The 23,953-nt window shown below is 39.8% G+C and overlaps 1 protein-coding gene across 1 annotated transcript in view; it reads left to right on the plus strand.

Annotated features, from left to right (window-relative positions):
• The window catches only part of LNX2 (ligand of numb-protein X 2), a 44,448-nt gene extending 21,263 nt beyond the window's left edge, over positions 1-23,185 (plus strand). Inside the window, exons 6-9 of the mRNA XM_068984334.1 lie at positions 1,879-2,056; positions 7,293-7,524; positions 19,177-19,335; positions 21,036-23,185. Of these exons, the coding sequence (XP_068840435.1) occupies positions 1,879-2,056; positions 7,293-7,524; positions 19,177-19,335; positions 21,036-21,171 (705 nt within the window). The 3' untranslated portion in view covers positions 21,172-23,185. The remainder of the gene's footprint in view (positions 1-1,878; positions 2,057-7,292; positions 7,525-19,176; positions 19,336-21,035) is intronic.
• Positions 23,186-23,953: the final 768 nt, after the last annotated feature.

The raw sequence follows: 23,953 nt of genomic DNA on the forward strand, positions 1-23,953 counted from the left end.
TGAGAGTCCCTTGACTGCAAGGAGATCCAACCAGTCCATTCTGAAGGAGATCAACCCTGGGATTTCTTTGGAGGGAATGATGCTAAAGCTGAAGCTCCAGTACTTTGGACACCTCATGCGAAGAGTTGACTCATTGGAAAAGACTCTGATGCTGGGAGGGATTGGGGGCAGGAGGAGAAGGAGACGACCCAGGATGAGATGGCTGGATGGCATCACGGACTCGATGGACCTGAGTCTGAGTGAACTCCAGGAGTTGGTGATGGACAGGGAGGCCTGGTGTGCTGCGATTCATGGGGTTGCAAAGAGTCGGACACGACTGAGCGACTGAACTGAACTGAACTGAGGAGTGCTGGGCAGTTCTTGCAAGTAGCTCCCTTAAATAAAATTTCAAGAGTTATATGTGTTCTAGGATCAGAGAAAGGGAGATGGGCCTGCAGTTTCAGGGGCTGGATTAACAGATATGTACATGTCAGTGCTTTCAAATCATGTCATTAAAGGAGTGCTACAATTCTGTAACCATAAACTCATATTTCTGTTGTTAATAATGTTAATTCTTACCTGCATTTTCTCATAGTTGATAAGTGTTGGAAACCTTCTTACGTTAGCTTTCCCTGTGGGACGGTAGTGGTGTGGTGTGGGTGCACATCATATGTGCACATGTTCATATATTTGCATCTGCTCAAGTGTCTGTGCAGGGGCTTAAAGAGCTGTATGATTTGGGACAAGTTACAAGAGCTGAGCTGTTCCTCATCTATAAAAGGGGGGTGCCAATAGTACACTTACTTTGAAGACCGAGGATTAAATTAAATAATGTACATAGTGCTCCCCTGCTGGCTCAGTGGTAAAGAATCTGCCTGCTAATGCAGGAGACACGGGTTTGATCCCTGATCTGAGAAGATCCCATGTGCCACTAAGCCCGTGTACCACAGCTGTTGAGCCTGTGCTCTGCAACAAGAGAAACCACCACAATGAGAAGCTTCTGCACCATAATGAAGAATAGCCCCCACTTGCCACAACTAAAGAAAAGCCTGTGTAGCAGTGAAGACCCAGCACAGCCAAAAACAAGTAAACTTTAAAAATAATGCATAAAAACCATGAGCTTTGCATAGTAAGCCTTCAGTATTGTTTTAATATTCCTATTATATATGTACCTTGATTTTATTGAATTCTATTTTCAAAAGAAAACTGGTTATCAAGAGTATCTCACTAATAAGTAACAGTAACAGATGTCAATAAAAATAGCTTTTCCTTGAGAATACAGTTTGTTGGGGATTTATTTCCCTGTCACCCTGTCATTAACTTCAAAAATTCAATTATTTTATATCCTTTTAGTTTTTCGTAAAACGTTTGAAGGTAGATTTGCATCTGCTTCATGACTGAGTGCTCTGATAACCTTTGTAAGTCAGAATCAGAAGATAAGTATGTAGCTTTTTTGTTTTTGGCAGTTAGTAAAATCCATACTTTAATACTACTGTCAACTTTTCTCTCAAAGAATATAAGAGAAAAATGGAAGTAAAATTAATTGGCTTCTCTTCAGGATCTTAAAATTCAAGTGCATTATTTACTTTTGTAGATTGATCCGACCTGGGAGCTCATGGTAACTATATACAAATGATGAGCTTGTTTTACTTGGACTTGCCTGTGTCAGCAGCCCTGAGTGTTTCAGTTACATGTAGTCATGTGAAGAGACCGTAGTCCAGAGTTTGCCATTGTGATCCACAGGGTTCCTGTGCCTGTGAAGAACTGTGTATTACTTTCAATTCTATAGTGATTTTTTTTAATGCCTTTATAATTGCCATGTAAGTTTTTACTTCAGCTGTCTTTACTTTGCCTATATATATTATTCATTAGCCAATAAGTTTTTCTTCTCACATTTAGGATATTGCCCAGTGTGTTACATGCCAAGAAAAACACATTACTATAAAGAAAGAACCACATGAGTCCCTTGGGATGACAGTAGCTGGAGGCCGAGGAAGTAAGAGTGGGGAACTGCCTATCTTTGTGACCAGTGTTCCACCTCATGGCTGCCTTGCACGTGATGGCAGAATCAAGAGAGGTAAGCTAGGGGCTTGGACAGTTTCACCACATCTCTCAAATTCAGCTCGCATTCTTACAAATAAGAATATCTAACAAAGTTTACTATTAAGCATAGCTTCTTAAAATATCCCTTGCATCAAGAATCCCTGGCCTCTGGGATCTAATGCCTGATGATCTGAGATGGAACTGATGTAATAATAGAAATAAAGTGCATAGTAAATGTAATGTGCTTGAATCATCCCCCGCCCCCAATCCCAGTGGAAAAATTGTCTTGCGTGAAACTGGTCCCTGGTGCCAGAAAGACTGGGGACTACTGCTTTACATATGGAAGCATAAAGCCTCTATAAGGTTAGAAAAATTCCTAAGTAAAGGGAAATTGCTGGAGCTTAATAATGGTTCTGTTACTTTCTGTTACTCAGACTTTTATGTTGGAAAAGATCCTCTAAGAGGTTTATGTTCCCAGCATTATGGCAGACTAGATACTTGGAAAGATTCTCTTGATTTTACTAACTGCCAGCAGAAATACACTTGCTGACTATTAAAGTGTCTGAGTGGGAGGAAGCTCACAGAAGAGGTTGAGCAGAAGATAAACTTAGTAAAAAGGTAGTGGTTTTAGGGATTAATTCATTCACAATTTCACAACCCCTATCAATACTACTAGAGAAGGAAATGGTAACCCACTCCTGTTTTCTTGCCTGGGAAATCCCATAGACAGAAGGAGCCTATAGTCCATGGGGGTCACAAGATTTCAACATGACTTAGCAACTAAACAGTCAATACTATATAATTTGTATGGGGGGTAGTAGTTGTAAAAGTAGCATTCTCAATATATTTGGTTTGTTTCATATGGAAAAGTAAACCTTAAAAGCTATTTTCCAAAAGTGAAGTTGGAGCCCTACCTTACACCATATATAAAAATTAACTGATCCAAGACCTAAATGTAAGAGGTAAACTTTTAGAGGAAAACCAAATGTAAATCCTCATGGCTTTGATTAGGCAATAGATTAATCAATGGTTATCTTAGATATGATACCAAAAACACAAGCAGTAAAAACAAAAACAATAGAAAAGATCAATGAAACTAAAAGCTTGTTCTTTGAAAATATGAACAAAATTGATAAACTTTTTTCCATGCTCAGTAGGAAAAAATGGAGAGAGCCTAAATCAGTAAAATTAGAAATGAGAAAGACGTTAACAGCCAACACCACAGATATACAAATACAAAAGACTTTAGAGACTACACTAGGAACTATAAGCCAATAAGATGGACAACCTAGGAGAAATGGACAAATTCTTAAGAGAAGTACAATTTCCTGTGACTGAACCAGGGTGATATAGAAAATATGAACAGACCGATTACAGGTACTGAAATTCAATGTCAGAAAAAAACTCCCAATAAATAAAAGTCTATTACCAAGTGACTTCATAGGAGAATTCTGTCAAACATTTAGACAAGAGTTAGGACCTGTTCTTCAGAAATTATTACAAATAACTGCAGAGGAAGAAACACTCCCAAACTCAGTATAGCCACTGTCACCCTGATACTAAAACCAGACAAAAATACCACAAAAAAATAAAAATTACAGACCAGTATCACTAATGAACATAGACTCAAAAGTCCTCAACAAAATACTAGCAAATTGAACCCAACAATACATTTAAAGGATCATATACCATGATCAAGTGAGATTTATACCAGGGGTACAAGGATTTTTCAATATCTGCAAATCAATCAGGGTGATACACATTAACAAATTGAATGATAGAAACTATATGATCATCTCAGTAAATGTAGAACAAACTTTTGACAAAATGTAACATCGATTTATGATAAAAAAAAAACTTTCCAGAAAATGAGCATAGGGGGAACCTACCTCAACATAATAAAGACCATATGTGACAGACCCAGAGCTAACAGATTCAGTGGTGAAAAGCTGGAAGCATTCTGTCTAAAATTAGGAACAAGACATGGTTGTCCATTCTTACCATTTTTATTGAATATAGTTTTGAAAATCCAGGCTACAACAGTCTAATAGAAAGACTCTAAATTGGAAAAGAAGTAAAACTGTCACTTTTTGCAGATGACATATTAATATTTATAAAGTCCTAAACATGCTACCAGAAAACTACTGGAGTAGTTTTCAGTGAATTCAGTAGAGTAGCAGGATACAAAATTAGTGCGTAGAAATCTGTTGCAATTCTATACACGAACAATGAAAGACAAAAAGAGAAGGGAACAATCCCATTTACCATCACATCAAAAAGAATAAAATACCCAAGAATAAACCTACCTAACGAGTTTCCCTGGTGGCTCAGACAGTAAAGAATCTTCCTGCAATGCAGGTGGCCAGGGTTCAATCCCTGGGTTGGGAAGATCCCCTGGAGAAGGGAATGGCAACCCACTCCAGTATTCTTGCTTGGGAAATCACATGGACAGAGAAGGTTGGCACACTACAGTCCGTGGGATTATAAAAGAGTCAGACACAACTGAGTGAATAACACTTTCACTGTTCAAGGAGGCAAAAACCCTGTACTCTAAAAGCCATAAGATGCTGATGACAGAAATCAAAAATGAGACAGATGGAGAGATGGATACCATGTTCTTTGATTTGGAAGAATCAATATTGTCAAAATAAAGGAGTTTATTTATTTTCAGATTCAGTGCAATTCCTATCAGATTACCAGTGGTATTTTTCACAGAACTAGAACAAAAAACTGTAAAAATTTGGAAAGATAAAATATCTGGAATAGCTAAAGCAACCTTGAGAAAAAAGCAGAGCTGGAGGACTCAGGCTGCCTGAACTCAGACAATACTACAAAGGTACAGTAATCAAAACAGCATGACACTGGCACAGAAGAGAAATACAGATCAATGAAACAGGACAGCCCAGAAATAAATGCTACAGTCAATTAATTACACACCTATAGTCAGTTACAAAGGAGGGAAAAATATACACTGGAGAAAAGACAGTCTCATCAGTAAGTGGTGCTTGGAAAACTGGACAGCTACATGTAAAAGAATGAATTGAGAACATTCTCTAACACCATATATAGAAATAAACTCAAAATGAGTTAAAGACTAAATGTAAGACTGGATACTATAAAACTCCTAGAGGAAAACATAGGCAGAACACTGATGAAAACTGAAGCAATGTCTGGATCCGTCTCCTGCAGTAATGGTAATAAAAACAAAAAACAATTGAGATCTAATTAAATTTAAAAGATTTGCACAGCAAAGGAAACCATAAACGAAACAGACTACCTACAGAATGGGAGGAAATATTTGCAAACGATGCAGCCAACAAGGGGTTAATCTCCAAAATATACAAACAGCTCAGATATCAAAAACAAAACAACAAAACAATCAAAAAACAGGCAAATGATCTAAACAGATATTTCTCCAAAGAAGACATTAGATGGCCAAAAGGCATGTGAAAAGATGCTCAAGATCTATGTATTTATATGTATATATAAAACTGAATCACTGCTGTACACCTGAAACTAACATGACATAGTAAATCAACTAAAAATCTAAAACAGTAAACTGAACTTTATCAAAATCACAGATTTTTGTGCTGCAAAGGATACATCATTAAAGTGAAAACCCACAGAATCGAAGAAAATATCTATAAATCATGTATCTGATGAAGGGCTTGTATCTAGAGTACTTATAGAACCCTTATAACTCAATAATAAGAGATAAACCAATATTAAAATGGGTAAAGGATCTGAATAGTCATTACTCCCAAGATGACACACAAATGGCCAATAATCATTTGAAAAGATGCTCAGTGACACTAGTTATTAGGGAAATGCAAATTCATCACTAGGATGAATATAGTTTAAAAAGACAATAACAAACATTGGCAAGGATGAAAAGAAACTGACTTCTAATTTGCCAGCAAGAATACAGAATGGTACGATTGTTTTGTTAAACAGTTTAGCAGTTCTTTCAAAAGTTAAACAGTTATCATATGACCCAGCAATTCCATTCCTAGAAAAATGAAAACATATGTTCACAAAAAACGTGTCCATGAAGGTTTATAGCAGCACTTTCCATAATAGCCAAAAAGGAAAAACATCCCAAATGTCCATTTACTGGTGAATGGAGGAAGAGAATGTGATTCATCCATACAATGGAATATTAATTAGCCATAAAAAAGAATGATGTATTCCCACATTCTATTGTATAGTAGAAATGAATCTTGGAAACATGCTAAGTAAAAGAAGTCCGTCACAAAAGACTACATGATTCCATATATATGAAATATCCAAATTATATCTATATGTCTACATATCTATCTTTAGAGATAGAAAATAGATTAGTAGTTGTTTAAGACTAGTGGTATGAGGTTTTGGAAGTGATAATAAAAATGTTCTCAAAATGACATGTGATTGTTGTACATCTCTGACCATAAGACCATAAAATTACAGACTTTAATTGAATGGTATATGAATTATATCTTTATAAGGCTGTCTTTTTAAAGTTATTCATTCTGTTGAGGAATTTGAGGTAATTTTATTTGTTTATATATATATATATTTTAAATTACCTACAAAGAGAATGTTTTGCTTTAGTAATCTAAAAAATGATGAATTGGGAGAGGATTACTGTGGACTTTCTTACTACAAATGTTTGTGCTGCTTATAAAACTAATCCTTTCCTTCCTAACCTTTTATATAAGCTGCATTGCTGTTTTTCATTATATTACTCAGCGTAGCAACAGACACTGTTTTTCTTCCTCAAGCAGGACACGTTCGAATAATGAATTTCGTTTGTGTTGGCCTAAGGATACCCTCTGTACATACTCTGATAAGTTTGCACTGTGTGAGCTATGTAGAGGTGTCTAGATGTATAAAACTGTATAAATATAAACTAGAATGTATTAAAAATCCATTTCTAAGGGCAAAAGATCAAATCATTTTCTTAATTGGAAGGAACTGTAGATAGAGAAATGACAGTGTCCAGGGCCTGTCCGCTGCTACACCAGCGCTGACAATGTGAACCCAACTGAATCCCACAGCCACAACTTTTCCTGAATATTACTACATTAAAAAATTTTTTTTGAATTGTTTGGGAGTATTCTCTGTGAACTGGATTTTTCCTCAGTATTCTAGAATTATAAAGACGAGAAAAATGGTCTTTTATCTCATTGGAGATTTTGGACCTAACCTTTGATTAGTTTACAGATAGTAGGATTCATAGGGAAGTAACCACTTGGTAACTCATTTTCCTTGTTTCTTCATTTGAACAGGTGACATCTTGTTGAACATCAATGGCATTGATTTGACCAATTTAAGCCACAGTGAGGCTGTGGCTATGCTGAAGGCCAGTGCCACATCCCCCACAGTGGCCCTGAAAGCGCTGGAGGTGCAGGTGGTGGAGGAGGCTACCCAGGGCCTGGACGAGCCACTCAGCGCCGTCAGTGAGAACGAGTACGACGCCAGCTGGTCCCCATCGTGGGTCATGTGGCTCGGGCTGCCCAGGTGCTGAGGCTTTTCTGTTGTTTTATGGAAAATTATCATTACAGCCTTTATCAGGGTGTAGCACAGCAAGTTAATGAGGAAGGAAAGAGGCTTTGGTTAGATAAAAGTAACAAACCACTCCAGTGTTCTTGTCTAGAGAATCCTGTGGACAGAGGAGCCTGGAGGGCTGCCATCTATGGGGTCTCACAGAGTCGGATACAACTAAAGCGACTTAGCATGCATGCATGCATTGGAGAAGAGAATGGCAACCCACTCCAGTATTTTTGCCTGGAGAATCCCAGGGATGGAGGAGCCTGGTGGGCTGCCATCTATGGGGTCACATGTATGTGTTGAAGAAGGAAATGGCAACCCACTCCAGTATTCTTGCCTGGAGAATCCCAGGGACGGAGGAGCCTGGTGGGCTGCCATCTATGGGGTCGCACAGAGTTGGACACGACTGAAGCGACTGAAGTTGCAGCAGCAGCAACTTCAAATCAGGTCAGTTTTTCTTCGTGCTCGTGCTCAGTCACTAAGTTGTGTGTGACACTTTGTGACCCCATTGGTTGTAGACCAGGCTCCTCTGTCCATGGGATTTCCCAGGCAAGAATAATGGAGTGGGTTGCTATTTCCTTCTCCAGGGGAACTTCTCGACCCTGGGAACAAACACATGTCTCCTGCATTGGTAGGCAGATACTTTACCACTGAGCCACTTGGGAAGCCCCCAGTTTTTCTTAGGTTATTATAGTCAAAAAAGGTAAATTTAACAATAAGAACTAAGCTGAAGAGATTTACATATGCTTATAAAAATGACCCCTACTAGAGGCTCCCACGTGGGCCACTGTGAGAGTGGGCATTCAGTCTCCTGCTCAGAAGACTCTCCTTTACCAGCCTTCACTCTAACACGCTGCTGGGAGGTGCTGATGCGTGCTACTAGAGGCTCCCATGTGGGCCGCCTTGAGAGTGGGCGTTCATTCTCCTTGCTCAGAGGACTGTCCTTTACCTTCACTCTGACATATGCTGGGAGTCAGGTATATTCTCCACTGGGAAAACCAGGTCAAAGTGTCTTCCTGTCCCAGAGCTGTTTTAAAAGCCCTTTCTTAATCCTTTTAACTCTTCCTTAAAAGGAATGTAAAACAGTTTTTATTGGACATAGAGAGTCTGTAGGCCAAATCACTGATGTTCACAAATACGTGCTCTTAACCCCTGTTACAAAGAGGTAACAGCTGATCAGCCAGGACATTCTGCAGCTGGTTAGTGTCTGGTCATGAGATGTTTGGGACCTCCAGACCATGGCTGTGTGGCTTGGTACTGAGGTAGGGAGGATGCCCATTACATTATCATCTTTGTTTCCAGCTCAGTTTAGGTTCTTACTGTAGAGAAGAATACTGAAACTGAACTATGACAGAACATTCTTTTAACCCAGTGTGAAAATGATCGATTCGTTAAGTAGTAAGAATGTACCAGTTTCTGAGCCATCTGGTTTCATTTGGAATAAATCACTAATAATTAGCATTTATATGGTGCTGTACGGTTTATAAAGTATTTTCGCATAAAGAATAACAGAAAAAAGCAAGAACGTTATTGAACTTAGTTTGTTAATTTAATTTTCTGACTTGTCCTCTTGGTTAAAACGATAAGGGGAAAAAAAGAAGGCCCAAAATTGTAATAGAATTACTGTTACAGGGACCTATAGGGCTCTTGTGGAGAGAGATTTTTTTTTTTTTTACAACAGAGATGATTAACTGCTTTATAGGTTTATTCCAAGTACCAAAAGTGATCTTTTCCCCCATTAAAAAGTCAACATAGCTATAAATGCTTGCTTTTCAATTCCTGCAGACATGCCATCTAAGTTGTGAGGTGTTGGCCCTGAGAAGGAGCCTAACTGATCATAAACGCTCATCCCAAAAGTCTTTGCGTGAAGTTGCGCCCTCATGCTGAGCAGTTCCGCACAGGTACTCCCCACCTCTGCCTCTGGACAGGACAGGACCAATGAAGTCCTGGAGAAACACCCCTGTTACTTGTAGCTCTCCTTTTGTGTTATCCCAGGCTAGTTTTGGGGTCAGCACTTCTTCCTGTGTTCAGAGCATTTTCTGATGTGCCAGGAACAGTAACAAAGATTTTAGGTGAGAAATACACAATATAGTACAAGGCAATCAACAGATTCAATGCAGTGTCTATCAATGGCATTTTTCACAGAACTAGAACAAAAAGTTGTAAAATTCGTATGGAAACATAAAGGCCTCAAATAGCCAGAGCAATCCTGAGAACGAAAAACAGATAAGTGGTCAGGATGGTGGAGTAGAAGGACCTGAAGCTCACCTTCTCCCACAAACGCATCAAAAATGCATCTGCGCATGGAATGAGTCTCACAGAGTGCCTGCTAGATGCTGGCAGATGACCTCAGACAGCTGAAAGGGCAAGAGAATCTTGGGCTTCAGAAATGAGACCCGGGAGAGGAAGGACTGGGGTTGGCTGTGCAGAAACAGCCAGGGAGTGATGGGTGTCTGCTGCGACTGCAGAGGGTGTACACGGAGGATGGCTGGCCACCCTTGAGACCAGGTGCCAGTGTCTGGGGATGTGCAAGGCGAGGGTCAGGACCTACCGTTTTCCCCATATGCACAGAGGGCAGGACACAGCCTGCACAGGATCCAGGAGCCGCCATGAGCCACCACTGCCGCCCGCCCAGACACCAGGAGGATCACAGCTGCTGCCATCTCCCTTTCGGACTCCAGGCGTGGTCGCAAGATACCATCATATGAGCCACTGCTGCCACCACCTGCCCAGATGCCAGAAACAGTCACAAACCACCATCGCTGCTCCCCTGGGACTCCAGGAGTGGTCTCGAGCTGCCTCCATGCCCACTGTGTGCTCTGGGGGTGTGCCCAAACCACCCCTGCCACCAGAAACTCCAGGAGCAGGCCAGCCACTGCATCTGCACACCCCCATCAAGGGACATGACCGGCATACACTGAGGAGAGGCAGCAGGCATCCATGCTAAAGACAGCCCTCGCACCAAATATATTAAACCTTCACAAGTGACACAGGGATGCCCCCTCATATAAGTAGCCCCCAAGACCACAGTTTCTCCTAAACTCAGAATAAGAGAAATAGAAGTAAAATAAAGCAGAGGAACCATTTCCCGTTAAAAGGCCAAGAGAATTCCCCTGAAAAAACAAACAATGAAAGACCTCTTCAGTCTAATAGACACCAATTTTAAAAAGGAGGTGATGAAAATATTGAAGGAATTAAGAAAGGCTATGGACAGAAATGCAGAGTACTGTAAAAATGAACTAGAAATATAAAGAAAAACCAAGAAAAATAAGAAAGCTCATTTGCAGAGACAAAAGCTGAGCTGAAGGCAATGAATAGCAGAATAAATAATGCAGAAGAATGAATAAATGGCCTGGAAGAAAGAATAATGAAAATCATCCAGTCAGGACGGCAGAGAGCCAAGTGGGGGGAAAAAAGTGAAAGCAATATAAGAGTGCCATGGGGTAATATAAAGTGTGCCAGTCTACTCATAGTAGGGACTCTGGTAGGGGAAGAAAGAAAATGAAATCAAAATGTATTTGAAGAAATTATGGCTGAAAATATCCCAAACCTAAAGAAGGAAACAGATACTCAGGTTCAGGGATCACAGAGGGTTGCAAACAATCTAAACCCAAACAGACCTACCTACACCAAGATGTAGTATAATACAAATGACAGAAGTTAAAGATTGGATCCTAAAGGCAGCAAGAGAAAAAGTTGATTACAAGGGAACCCCCACAAGGCTATCAACTGACTTCTCTGCAGAAATGGCAGCAGGCAAGGGAATGGTGAGATAAATTCAAAAGTCCTGGAAAGAGAAAACTATACCATCCAGGATGCTCTCCCTAGGAAGATTATCATTTAGAACAGAAGGAGAGAAAGAATTACTCATACAAGCAAAAACTAAAGAACACTGCAATACTAAACATATCCAAAACTCCAATACTTTGGCCACCTGATGCAAAGAACTGATTCATTGGAAAAGACCCTGATGCTGGGAAAGATTGAATGCAGGAGGAGAAGGTGACGACAGAGGATGAGATGGTTGGATGACATCACCGACTCGATGGACATGAGTTTGAGCAAGCTCCAGGAGTTGGTGATGGACAGGGAAGCCTGGCGTGCTGCAGTCCATGGGGTTGCAAAGAGTTGGACATTACTGTGTGACTGAATTAAACTGAAAACATATCTGAAAGGAAAGATCGAAAGGTCTTCTCTAAATAGGAAAAAAAAAAAAGTAACAATCTACAGGAAAGAGAAAATCATAAATGGAAAATAAATCACTTCTATAAGCCAGTACACAGATTAACATATCATTGACCAGAGACACATGTTTTTAGAGAGTAATGCAATTAATGTGCTCACCCTGGACTGTAGCCTGCAACGCTCCTCTGTCCATGGAATTTTCCAGGCAACTTTATTGGAGTGGGTTGCCATTCCTTCTCCAGGGGATCTTCCTGACCCAAAGATCGAACCCACTCCTCTTATGTCTCCTGAATTGGCAGGCAGATCCTTTCAAAACTGATGCATCACGAAATTTTGTGTTTCTAAAAGAACCCCCCTCAGAGATCCACTTTGTTTACTATCATGGAAGATAAAAGAACATATTCTAGAGGAAATACCACCCATAGGACTAAAAAAAAAAAAAAAAAAAGCCACCAGAAAGTATAGCGTCTGCTCTTCCAGGGGAAAGCACAGTGAAACACTATGTTTTTGTAGTAGATGTTGTGATCCCCTGAACAGAGGAACCCGCCACACTGCCTGCCACGCTTTAATGAAATACTAGAATGCTTTACAGTAAGACATGTACAAAGTTTCAAATAAATACATTAAGTGAAAAAAAAAGTTGCTGATATGATTTGAGTTTACTCAAATGCAGGTGTTTCAATATTCACTTACATAACAAATTGCCAGCACAGGTGTTAAATTTCTGCAAAGAGCACCCCCCCCCAGTTGATAATATGTTAAAAAAAAAAAAATTTCCATGAAAGTGATAACCACACTGAACAACAAAAGAATGAACATAAAGATGTAAAAGAGGTCATCAAAATTATATAAAATGTGGGGGAGGAGAGTAATTAAATGTAGATTTTTTTTTCCCTCTAAAATGTGTTTGAGCCTGTATGACTACCAGTCTAAGGCAAATAGATATAGGAAGTGGGTAACATACTTGAAAAACAAGATAACCACAAATCAAAAATACAAAATAGATTCACAGAAACCAGAAAGAAGAGAACATTAGTATAATACAGAAGAAAATCAAACCACAAAAGGAAAAACAAAAAGAAAAAACAAGGGACAAAGAAGAAATATAAAATCAATGGGAAAACAAAGTTTAAAATGACAACAAATACATATATACTACAATAAATATTATGTCTACTACTGTTGACAAGAATCCCTTAGAAGAAATGGAGTAGCTGTCATAGTCAACAAAAGAGTCCAAAATGCAGTACTTGGGTGCAATCTCAAAAACGACAGAATGACCTCTGCTCGTTTCCAAGGCAAACCATTCAGTATCACAGTAATCCCAGTCTGTGCCCCAACCACTAATGTCAAAAAAGCTGAACTTGAACTTGGACGGTTCTATAATGACCTTTTAGAACTAACACCAAAAAAACAAAAAATGATATCCTTTTCATCAGAGGAGATTGGAATGCAAAAGTGGGAAGTCAGGGGATGCCTGGAGTAATAGGCAAGTTTGGCCTTGGAGTGAAAAATGAAGCAGGGCAAAGGCTAACAGAGTTTTGCCAAGAGAATACACTGGTCATGGCAGACACCCTCTTCCATCTACACAAGAGATGACTCTACACATGGACATCACCAGATAGTCAATACCGAAATCAGATTGATTATATTCTTTGCAGCCAAAGATGGAGAAGCTCTGTAGAGTCAGCAAAAACAAGACCAGGAGCTTACTGTGGTTCAGATCATAAATTCCTTATTGACAAAGTCAGGTTTAAATTAAAGAAAGTAGGGAAAACCACTAGGCCATTCAGGGATGACCTAAATCAAATCCCTTATGATTATACAGTGGAAGTGACAAATAGATTCAAGGGATTAGATCTAATAGACAGTGCCTGAAGAGCTATGGACAGAGGTTCATAACATTGTATAGGAGGCAGTGATCAAAACCATTCCCAAGAAAAAGAAATGCAAAAAGCTAAAATGGTTGTTTGAGGAGGGCTTACAGATAGCTGAGAAAAGAAGAGAAGCGAAAGACAAAAGAGAAAAGGAAAGATATACCCATCTGAATGCAGAGTTCCAGAGAATAACGAGAGATAAGAAAATCTTCTTAAGTGAACTTTGCAAAGAAATAGAGAAAAACAATAGAAAGGGAAAGGCTAGAGATCTCTTCAGGAAAATTGGAACTATCAAGGGAATATTTTGACCAAAGATGGGCACAATAAAGGACAGAAATGGTATGGACCTAACAGAAGCAGAAAATACTAGGAAGAGGTGGTGAGAATACATAGAAGAACTGTACAAAAAAGATCATAATGACCCAAATAACCATGATGGTGTGATCACTCACCTAGAACCAGACATCCTGGAATATGAAGTCAAGTGGACCTTAGTAAGCATTACTAAGAACAAAGCTAGTGGAGGTGATGGAATTCTAGCTGAGCTATTTCAAACCCTTAAAGATGATGCTGTTAAAGTGCTGTATTTAATATGCCAACAAATTTGGAAAACTCAGCAATGACCACAGGACTGGAAAAGGTCAATTTTCCTTCCAGTCCCAAAGAAGGGCAATGCCAAAGAATGTTCAAACTACCACACAGTTGTATTCATTTCACATGCTAGCAAAGTAATACTCAAAATCCTTCAAGCTAGGCTTCAACAGTAGGTGAACCAGGAACTTCCAGATGTACAAGCTAGATTTAGAAAAGGCAGAGGAACTAGAGATCAAATTGCCATCATTTGTTGGATTATAGAAAAAGCAAGGGAATTCCAGAAAAAAAAAAAAAAAACCATCTACTTCTGCTTCATTGACTACCCTAAAGTCTTTGTGTGGATCACAACAAACTGTAAAATTTCCAGTGAGAGCCAACTCATTGGAAAAGGCCCTGATGCTGGGAAAGATTGAAGGCAGGAGGAGAAGGGGGCAAAAGAGGATAAGATGGTTAGATAGCATCACTGATTCAATGGACATGAGTTTGAGCAAACTCTGGGAGATAGTGAAGGACAGGAAACCTGGTTTGTTGCAGTCCATGGTATAGCAAAGAGTCGGACATGAATGAGCAATTTAACAACAAAATACATATCTTAGTAAATTACCTTTAACATCAGTGGACTAAATGCTCTAGTCAAAACAGAGTGGTAGCTGGATAAAAAAAAAAAAAGAAGCCTATAATATACTGCCTGTAAGAGACCCACTTTAGGGCACAGGACACAGATTAAAAGTGAGGCGCTGGAAAAACATTTCATGCAGCAAATCACAAGAAAGTGAGGGCTGTAGTACTCAGACAAAATAGACCTTAAAGGCTTCAAAGAAAGATAAAGATGGACACTATATAATGATAAAAGGATCAATACAAGAACAGGATTTTATACTCATCAACATATATGCATCTAATATAGGAGCATCCAAATACAGAAAACAAATACCAGCAGACATAAAGGGAGAAACTGATGGGTATACAATAATAGTAGGAGACTTTGACACCCTAGTGACATCAATGGACAGATCTTCTAGACAGAAAATCAGTAAGGCAACAGAAATCCTAAATGATACAACAAAACAGTTAGGCTTAATTTATACTTTCAGGATATTACATTAAAAAAACCCCACAGTACACTTTTCTTTTCATATGCACATGGCACATTCTTTAGGAATTAACCACATATAAAGGCACAAAATAAGCCTCAAGAAATTTAAGAGTATAGAAATTATATCAAGCATCTTTTCTGATCACAATGGCACAGAACTAGAAATTAACCACAGAAAAAGAAGAAAAATCAATTACATGGAAACTAAACAGCATGCTACTAAAAAATCAATGGGTCAACAAGGAAATCAAAGAGGAAATTAAAAAAAAATACCTTGACAAATGATAGGGAAAGCAGTCATACAAAATCTGGGAATGCAGCAAAAGTATAGGGAAGTTCAAAGCAATATAGACCTTCCTCAAAAAAACAAGAAAAATCTGAAATAAACAACCTAACCTACCACTTGAAAAGATTAGAAAAAGAACAAACAAAACCTAAAGTTAGCAGGAGGAGGAAATAAAAGATCAGAGTGGAAATAAAACAGATTAAAAAAATAGGAAAAAATCAACACCAAGAACTGGTTCTTTGAAAGGATAAACAAGATTGACAGATCTCTGGCCAGGCTCACCAGGAAGGAAACAGAGAGAGAACCCAAGTAACCAAAATAAGAAATGTAAAAGGAGACATAACAACCAATGCCGCAGAAATACAAAAAAAATGAAAGAATACTATGAATAATTAAATGGCAACAAATTTGACAATCTAGAAGAAACAGATAAGTTTCTAGAAACACAGCCCACCAAAACTGAATCAAGAAGAAATAGGTAATTTTAGATTACTAGAAGTGAAATAGAATCTGTAATTTTACTATCTTAGACTTTTTACTTTATATTGATGTATACCGATTAAGAATGTTGTGATGGCTTCAGGTGCACAGCAAAGTTACTCACCCATATATATGCATGTATCTATTCTCCCACCCACTCCCTACAAACAAATGTCCAAGACCAGATGGCTTCACACCAAATATACAAAAAAGAATTTAAACCAAACGTTCTCAAACTCTTCCGAAACACTGAAGAGGAAGGAACACTCCAAAAGACATTTTGTGAATTCACCATCACTCTGATACCAAAACTAGACAAATTGCCAAATTCGCTGGATCATAGAGAAAGCAAGGGAATTCCAGGGAAAGTCCTTGATGCTGGTAAAGACTGAGGACAGAAGGAAAAGAGGGCGTCGGTGGATGAGATGGCTGGATGGCATCACTGATGCAATGGACATGAACTTGGGCAAACTTCAGGAGAGGTGAGGGTCAGGGAGGCCTGGCATGCTGCACTCCACAGGTCTCAAAGAGTTGGACACAGCTGGGCAGCAGAACACCACCACCTGTGGCTGGCAATTTGTTATATAAGTGAATATTGAAATGTCTCTGGTCAAATATACTTTTGTGTGACAAAAGACATATTAATACGTCTCTGGTCAATAATGTGTTTAAGTGGCCATACTACCCAAAGCAATCTCAGATTTAATGCTATCCCTATCAAATTACCCATGACATTTTTTCATAGGATTAGAACAAATAATCCTAAAATTCACATAGAACCATAAAATACCAGAATTGCTAAGGCAATACTGAAGAAAAATAACAAGGCAGGAGGCATAGTCCTTCAGACATCAGATAATACTACAAAGCTGCAGTGCCTGAAACAGCATGGTAGTGGTACAAAAACAGACATGGGGCATGGAGCAGAACAGAGCCCCGAAATAAACCTGCACACCTACAACCAGGTAACCTCCGACCAAGGGGGTGAGAGTATACAATGAGGAAAAGTCTTTTCAGCAAGTACTGTTGGGAAAGTTGGACAGCTGCAGACAAATCAGTGAAGTTAGAACACATCCACTCACCAGACACAAAACAAACTCAAAATGTCTTGAAGACTTAAAACAGGACACCATAAAACTCAGAAGAGAACATGAGCAAAACACGCTTTGACATAATCATACCAATGTTTTCTTAGGTCAGTCTCCCAAGGCAATAGGAATAAAAACAAAAATAAGTGGACCTAATCAAGTCTACAAGCTTTTGGATAGTGAAGGAAGCCATAAACAAAAAGACAGCCTACAGAATGGGAGAAAATATTTGCAGACATGTGACCAACAAAAGTTTAATTTCTAAAATGTATTGATATAAGCACCTTATATACTGAAACAACAGCAACAAAGAACAACCCAATCAAAAAATGGGCAGAAGATCTAAATAGACATTTCTCCAAAGAAGAAATACAGATGGCCAGTAGGTACATGAAAAGATGTTCAACATCACTAGTTATTAGAGAAATGCAAATAAAGATACAGTGAGGTACCACGTCACAGTCAGAATGACCAACATCAAACAGTCTACTAATAAATGCTGGAGAGTGTGTGGAGAGAAGGAAAGTTCCTACACTGTTGGTGGGAATATAAACTGGTGCAACCCCTATGGAGAACAGTATGGAGGTTCCTCAAGAAATTAAAAACAGCTACCATGTGGTCCAGCAATCCCACTAGGGGGATATATCCAAACAAAGCTATAATTCGGAAAGATACATGCACTCCTGTGTTGACAACAGCACTTCTCACGATAGCCAAGACATGGAAGCAACTTACATGTCCACTAACAGAGGAACGGATAATGAAGATGTGGTACACAGTACAGTGGACTGTTACGCAGCCATACAACAAGAACAAAATGCCATTTGCTGAAACATGGACCTAAAGGTATCATACTGAGTGAAGTCAGACGAAGAGAAATATCACATAATGTCACTTACATGTGGAATCTAAAAAGAAAATGATACAGATGAGCTTATTTACAAGACAGACCCTCAGACATTCAAAAATAAACTTACAGTTACCAAAGGGGAGACATAGCAACAAGGGATAAATTAGTTTAGAATTAACATACACATCACTGTATACAAAACAGATAATCAATAAAGATCTGTATAGCACAGGGAACTGTACTCAATATTCTATAATAACCTATATGGGAAAACACCCTGAAACAGAATGGATACATATTACTGAATCTCTTAGCTGTATACCTAAAACACCGTTATAAATCAACTGTGGTGGTGTTTGGTCACTACGTTGTGTCTGTCTCTTTGCGATCCCATGGACTGTAGCCTGCCAGGCTCCTCTGCCTGTGGGATTCTTCAGGCAGGAATACTGGAGTGGATTGCCATTTCCTCCTCCAGGGGATCTTCCCAGCCCAGCAATCGAACTCACGTCTCCTGGACTGGCAGGCAGATTCTTTACTGCTGAGCCACCAGGGAAACTAAATCAACTATACTCCAATATAAAAGAAGAAACACAGGATACTAAAACCTAGTTTAGTATAGGTCAAAAGAATACCTGTCACTAAACAGCCACTGTTCTATAGACTCCCAGAGGACTCTACTGTATGCAAACCAGTATTCAATGACCGTGGGTCAGAAGGGCTGTCATTTGGGGCAACAGCTCTGGTTTCCCTGTTGGGGTGGGAGTGGGGGCCCTTCCACTGTGTGTGCTGGCATGTACACACACCTGCTTGTTTGCATTGTTTCATCTTCTGCAGAAGATTCAGAATAACGAAAATAACCTGTACTGTCCTAAAACATCAGGCCAATGCATGGGACTCCTCTCTACTGGAAGCCTTTTTACACATTAATGACCAGAGATGTAGTAACACCACAAGCGTTCCTTTGTGCAAAGTAACTTCTGTCAGTGTTCTGTTAAGTGCTTCTCATTGAGCTAAGAAACCAGAGCACATGAGCAGCTCTGTTCTGGCATGTTGTATGTTGCTCCCCATCCATAATGGAGGCACGGACCATGGTGTGGAGTTACAACAAAGATGAACAGGCTATAAAAAGCCCTCACACTAATTTTTCTTGGTCTCTGTGTTGACAGTGCCCTTCATAGCTGCCATGACATAGTCTTGCGAAGAAGCTACTTGGGAAGCTGGGGCTTTAGTATCGTCGGTGGATACGAAGAGAACCATACCAATCAGCCTTTTTTCATCAAAACTATCGTCCTGGGGACCCCTGCTTATTACGACGGAAGATTAAAGTGAGTCTTATTGTGTCTAATGATGTGATTTGCATTTACTGTGATGGACACAAGGTCAGCTCCCAAGTCCAGCCTGTTGTCCATCCTTGTAAATAAAGTTTTATTGGAACATACCCATGCTCCCTTGTTTACCTATCTCCCCGGGCTGCTTCTGAGATGTGATGGCAGAGCCAAGTGGCCAGTCCCGAGACCAGTGACTCACAGAGCCCAGGCCCTCTGTCTACCTATCATCTGGCCCTTTACAGAGACAGATCTGCCAGGCCTGATCCAGACTGAAGCATCTTGGTACCACAGGTCAGTGCCTGTTGTGAGATTAACAGTAACGCAGAGTCATGCGGACACATCATGACCCGAAGCTTGCCCTGAGCACCTGAGTCCAGTCCTGTCAGTAGGTGACTTTTCTCTACAGCACTTATGTCAATGTAACGCTCAATTCACACAAGTCCACGTGGGAGGGATTTTGTTGCATTTTGTGTTAGATCCCTGGCAGCCAGTGTGGGGCCTTGCATTCGTAGTAAAGGTTTCATCAGTATTGATGGATGATGTGCATGCCAGGCGTGGTGCTAAGTGCTGGCTATGGGTTACTGCACCTTCTTAGCAGCCTGTGAGGTAGATGCTGCTGGTGTTCCTATTTTATAAGCAAGACACTGAGGATTCAGGTTAAAAAAACTGCCCATAGTCAAATAACTGGAAGTCGTTGACAGCAGTTAATCTAGGAGTCTTGGCCATTCAGCCCCTGCTGTTGTCACCACTGGGCAAAAAGTACCCTCTCAGCCTCTGTGCCACCTTTCTCAGAGCTCAGGCACCATGAGAAGAAACAGGCATTCCATCAAGAGATTATACAGACAGAGGAGACGGGTGACTGTAAGTTCTTAGGACCTAGTTTTGGATGCAAGAAACAGTTCTTAAAAAGTAGATGCTGACATCCTAGTCAGAGTGCTGCACAAATCAGGGCATTTACATTTTGCAAACACAGAGCAACAGCTCAGGAATATCGAGGAAAATCCATCAGGGTCAATGTGCTCCAGATCCCACTATCACCTGGTAGAGATGAAAAAATCACTTCAGGAGAAAAGAGTGGGAGGCTGGGATGAAATAACCATTCTGTTAGCCACGTGTTCAGCCAGTCTGGGTCTCTTGTAAATTATAGACTAATTAACTTCCACTTCCTAAAAGAAGTTGAACTAGATCACAAGAAAGTAACATATTCATATTCAAAATAAAGACTAAAAATTATAAAAGATAGAAAGGTCTTCAGATTCACCATCCATTTGTGATAATTCAGCTGAAGGACAGTGAGCATCCTTGGCTGAAAGAGGTGTGGGTCTCATTTAGTTGAAGCCTCGAATGAATGGACTAAAAAATCAACCATGAAAATGGCAGCCCCCTCCAAATTTATCATGTGGTATTTTTAAAGGAGGCAGCAGATTTATTCTCTTAACTATACATTGCTTAAGCTTCTGTGAAAATTACTCTGCTTTCCTTTGAAATCATCCACCAGTTACAGGAGAGGCTGGCACGGGGGTGTCCCTGGTTGACGAGGGAAAGCCAACATAGGCTTAAAAATCACCCAGATATTTCTCAAAGAAAGTCATATAGCCTGATCATCAACAGTTAATGGGTAAGTGTACCAAACAAATCTCAGGACAACATTTCTGATACCATGAAAACAGTGACTGTTTCTGTCTCTCGTTGTCCAGATGTGGAGACATGATCGTGGCTGTGAACGGCCTATCGACCGTGGGCATGAGCCACTCGGCGCTGGTCCCCATGCTGAAGGAGCAGAGAAACAAAGTCACGCTGACCGTCATCTGTTGGCCTGGCAGCCTCGTGTAGATTTTGAATTTGATGTTAAGTCAAACAGCTTCCCTATTTTTTTAGGTCTTGGAAAGAAACCCCTTTGGTTTTGTTAAGTTTCTGTTAGGGCCTGCTGACTCAGCTGGGACACACAGGGCCAAACCCACTAGGCTTGTCCTTTTGTTATTAATATTTAAATGCCTCCTCCCCCCCAGTTTGTCACATTTCTCTCAGCTCAGAACGCGTCTTCCCCTAACCCTCGTGGGGTCACATTTTCAGAATCCAGGTTCTCAGTTGTCAGAATATGAGCTGTAATAAAGAATGAAGTCTGCCCAAACTGTGAGCCAGCGGGCTGCATCAGGCGGCTTCCAGTAGCTCTGTTTTAAGTAACTGAGTCATAAAATGAGTTCCATGTGCCCGAGACGGGCCAAGTGGGCTGTCACTTGGGTGGCCAGTGCCGTGAGTGGCCGCCTGCTCAGTGTGGAGAAGCTGCTCCCCATTTTCATCTGTGCCAACATTTCAAACAATACTGTTTAAAAGGTCATTTTTCTGGCTTATTTTGTATCTACTTTCATCTCAGTACTCATATATGAAGATATAAGTCTGAGACCACTAAAGGTATTTTTAAAAAATAATGTACCATTATTAGAATACTACAGAATAAAAGATAATATTATCCAATGAAAAAGAATTTGGGAGGTAATTATAGTTTAGTGCTAGAGATGGTAAAAGCTGCATTTACTTGACAGTCTAAAAGATTTCATTTCCAAAGGAATGTTTTGTTATGTAGGAAAATTTTGAAGCAATTTCTGCTAAAAATCATTTTCTAGAGTTTGTATTATACTTCTGTCAGCAAACTTGGCTGGGAATGTTTTTGTGATTTATGCAATTAGATGATAAAAATAAAGGCATATTGCTATTAAATGCACACTCATATATCACAGCTAAGTAGAAGATAGGCCTTTTTTATTTTATTCTCTTGAGCGTTTTAGAAGCCCTTATTTTCCCCCATTATTGCTTTACTTATATTATACACTTAGTTGTTTCAGGAAAAAGTCTGAAAGATATTAATGTCTGAAACCACCTACTCCAGATTTTAAAAAAAATTTTCAGCTTTTCAATCAATCCTTGATCACTAGACTGTCTCATGTTTTTTGACATGTTTCTGAAAACTGACCAGCCCATTCTGTTTATCCTTTAGTCATCACAGTTGTCCACTGGAAGAACGCATGACGTGAATAAGAGGAGAGTCTCCACCTTATGGATATTATGCATACTTGAAAAGTTTCATTTATAAACCTAGTTCAGAATCTGAGCTAATTTACAAGTGCCCTCTGTAATAAACGGTGTTAATGATCAGAGAATGTATTTCAGAACACTACAGTATATTATGAAGCATGACCATGTTACTTTAAAACCTCGCCATCGCATCGTTTGTGTAGCGTGTCAGAGATTATTCCAGTTAGTTTTTAAATTGTTTTTTTAAATATATCTCTTTACTAAATAAGAAATGGCAACAATGACTGTTATGACACTCTAAGGTCAGTAGTTAACCAAGATGGAGTGGAGTGCCCCTTGCAGGGTGTCACTATTCTATGGTGACTGGCTTCTGAAGCAGTCTGGTATTGTTACTTGTTACTCTGTTTTGTTACTCTAATTGACATGGAACAAGTTTTTTGTTTTTGTTTTGTTTTTTTTCCCCAGCTCCTCAAACAGAATTTTGTAGCCCAGTTTGCTATTTTTTAAAACATTTTATAAGAATGTGTCATCCTTGGCAAGTGGCAGTCCATCAGCAAACATCCTGACCACCACTTTGTTATAAATAAAAGGCTTACAGCGGACCCAGGGGTCAGATGAGTATTTTGAAAGGCGACTCTTTTCCAATATTATTTTACCGTGGAAATCTTGAAATCAATTTAAGCTAATTTGGTTTTATTATGAAAGACCAGAGCTTTCGGTCAGAATGATGTTCGGTGATGGAAACTTGTTCATAATTTATTATTACTGAAAAAAAATACTCGAATTCCCTCATCTCAAGCTTCAGTTAAATGTGTTGATTTGTTCTGTGCCTTCAGTTTACATTATTTCAGGATTTTTCAAATGTGTTTAAATAATAATGTGATAATCACTTAGGATGGAAATAAAAATCATCCTTTCCACAAGAGCAACACTGTCTTTTCTTGCACCGCAGGTGCAGACTCATGTGGACTTATTTTTGTTTGTGGCATTGTGTCATACTACAGCATCCCAAGCTTGACGCCTTGGGATCACAAACCCGTCTTCTAATCGTCACTGCTGAAGGCGGAGCCCACTCCCTCCCTACTGACTGTCGGGTTGTCAGCCGGTGCCAGACCTCTGGATGGCGGCCACTGAGCACCAGAAACGTGGCAAGTGCCACGTGCAGAAGTGCTAATACCCTGGATGTATTGTGTAATATAAAGTTATTAACCTCACCAACTTTTTATTTTTTGAATGTGGCTGACCTTCCCTGGTGGCTCAGACGGTAAAGCGTCTGCTTGCAATGCGGGAGACCTGGGTTTGATTCCTGGGTCAGGAAGATCCCCTGGAGAAGGAAATGGCAATCCACTCCAGCACTCTTGCCTGGAAAATCCCATGGATGGAGGAGCCTGATAGGCTACAGTCCATGGTGTCGCAAAGAGTCGGACACAACTGAGCGACTTCACTTTCACTTTCACTAGGAAACTAAATTTCCAGGGTGGCTCACCTTGCATTTCTGTTGGTTTCCTCAGCCCTGGTTTCCTCACCCCTTCCTCTCACAGCACCTCCCAGGTGGCCCTCACTGGGGTTTCCATCCTTGTAG

The sequence above is a fragment of the Capricornis sumatraensis genome, chromosome 12 (genome assembly GCF_032405125.1).
Source record: "Capricornis sumatraensis isolate serow.1 chromosome 12, serow.2, whole genome shotgun sequence".
Classification (NCBI taxonomy): Eukaryota; Metazoa; Chordata; class Mammalia; order Artiodactyla; family Bovidae; genus Capricornis; species Capricornis sumatraensis.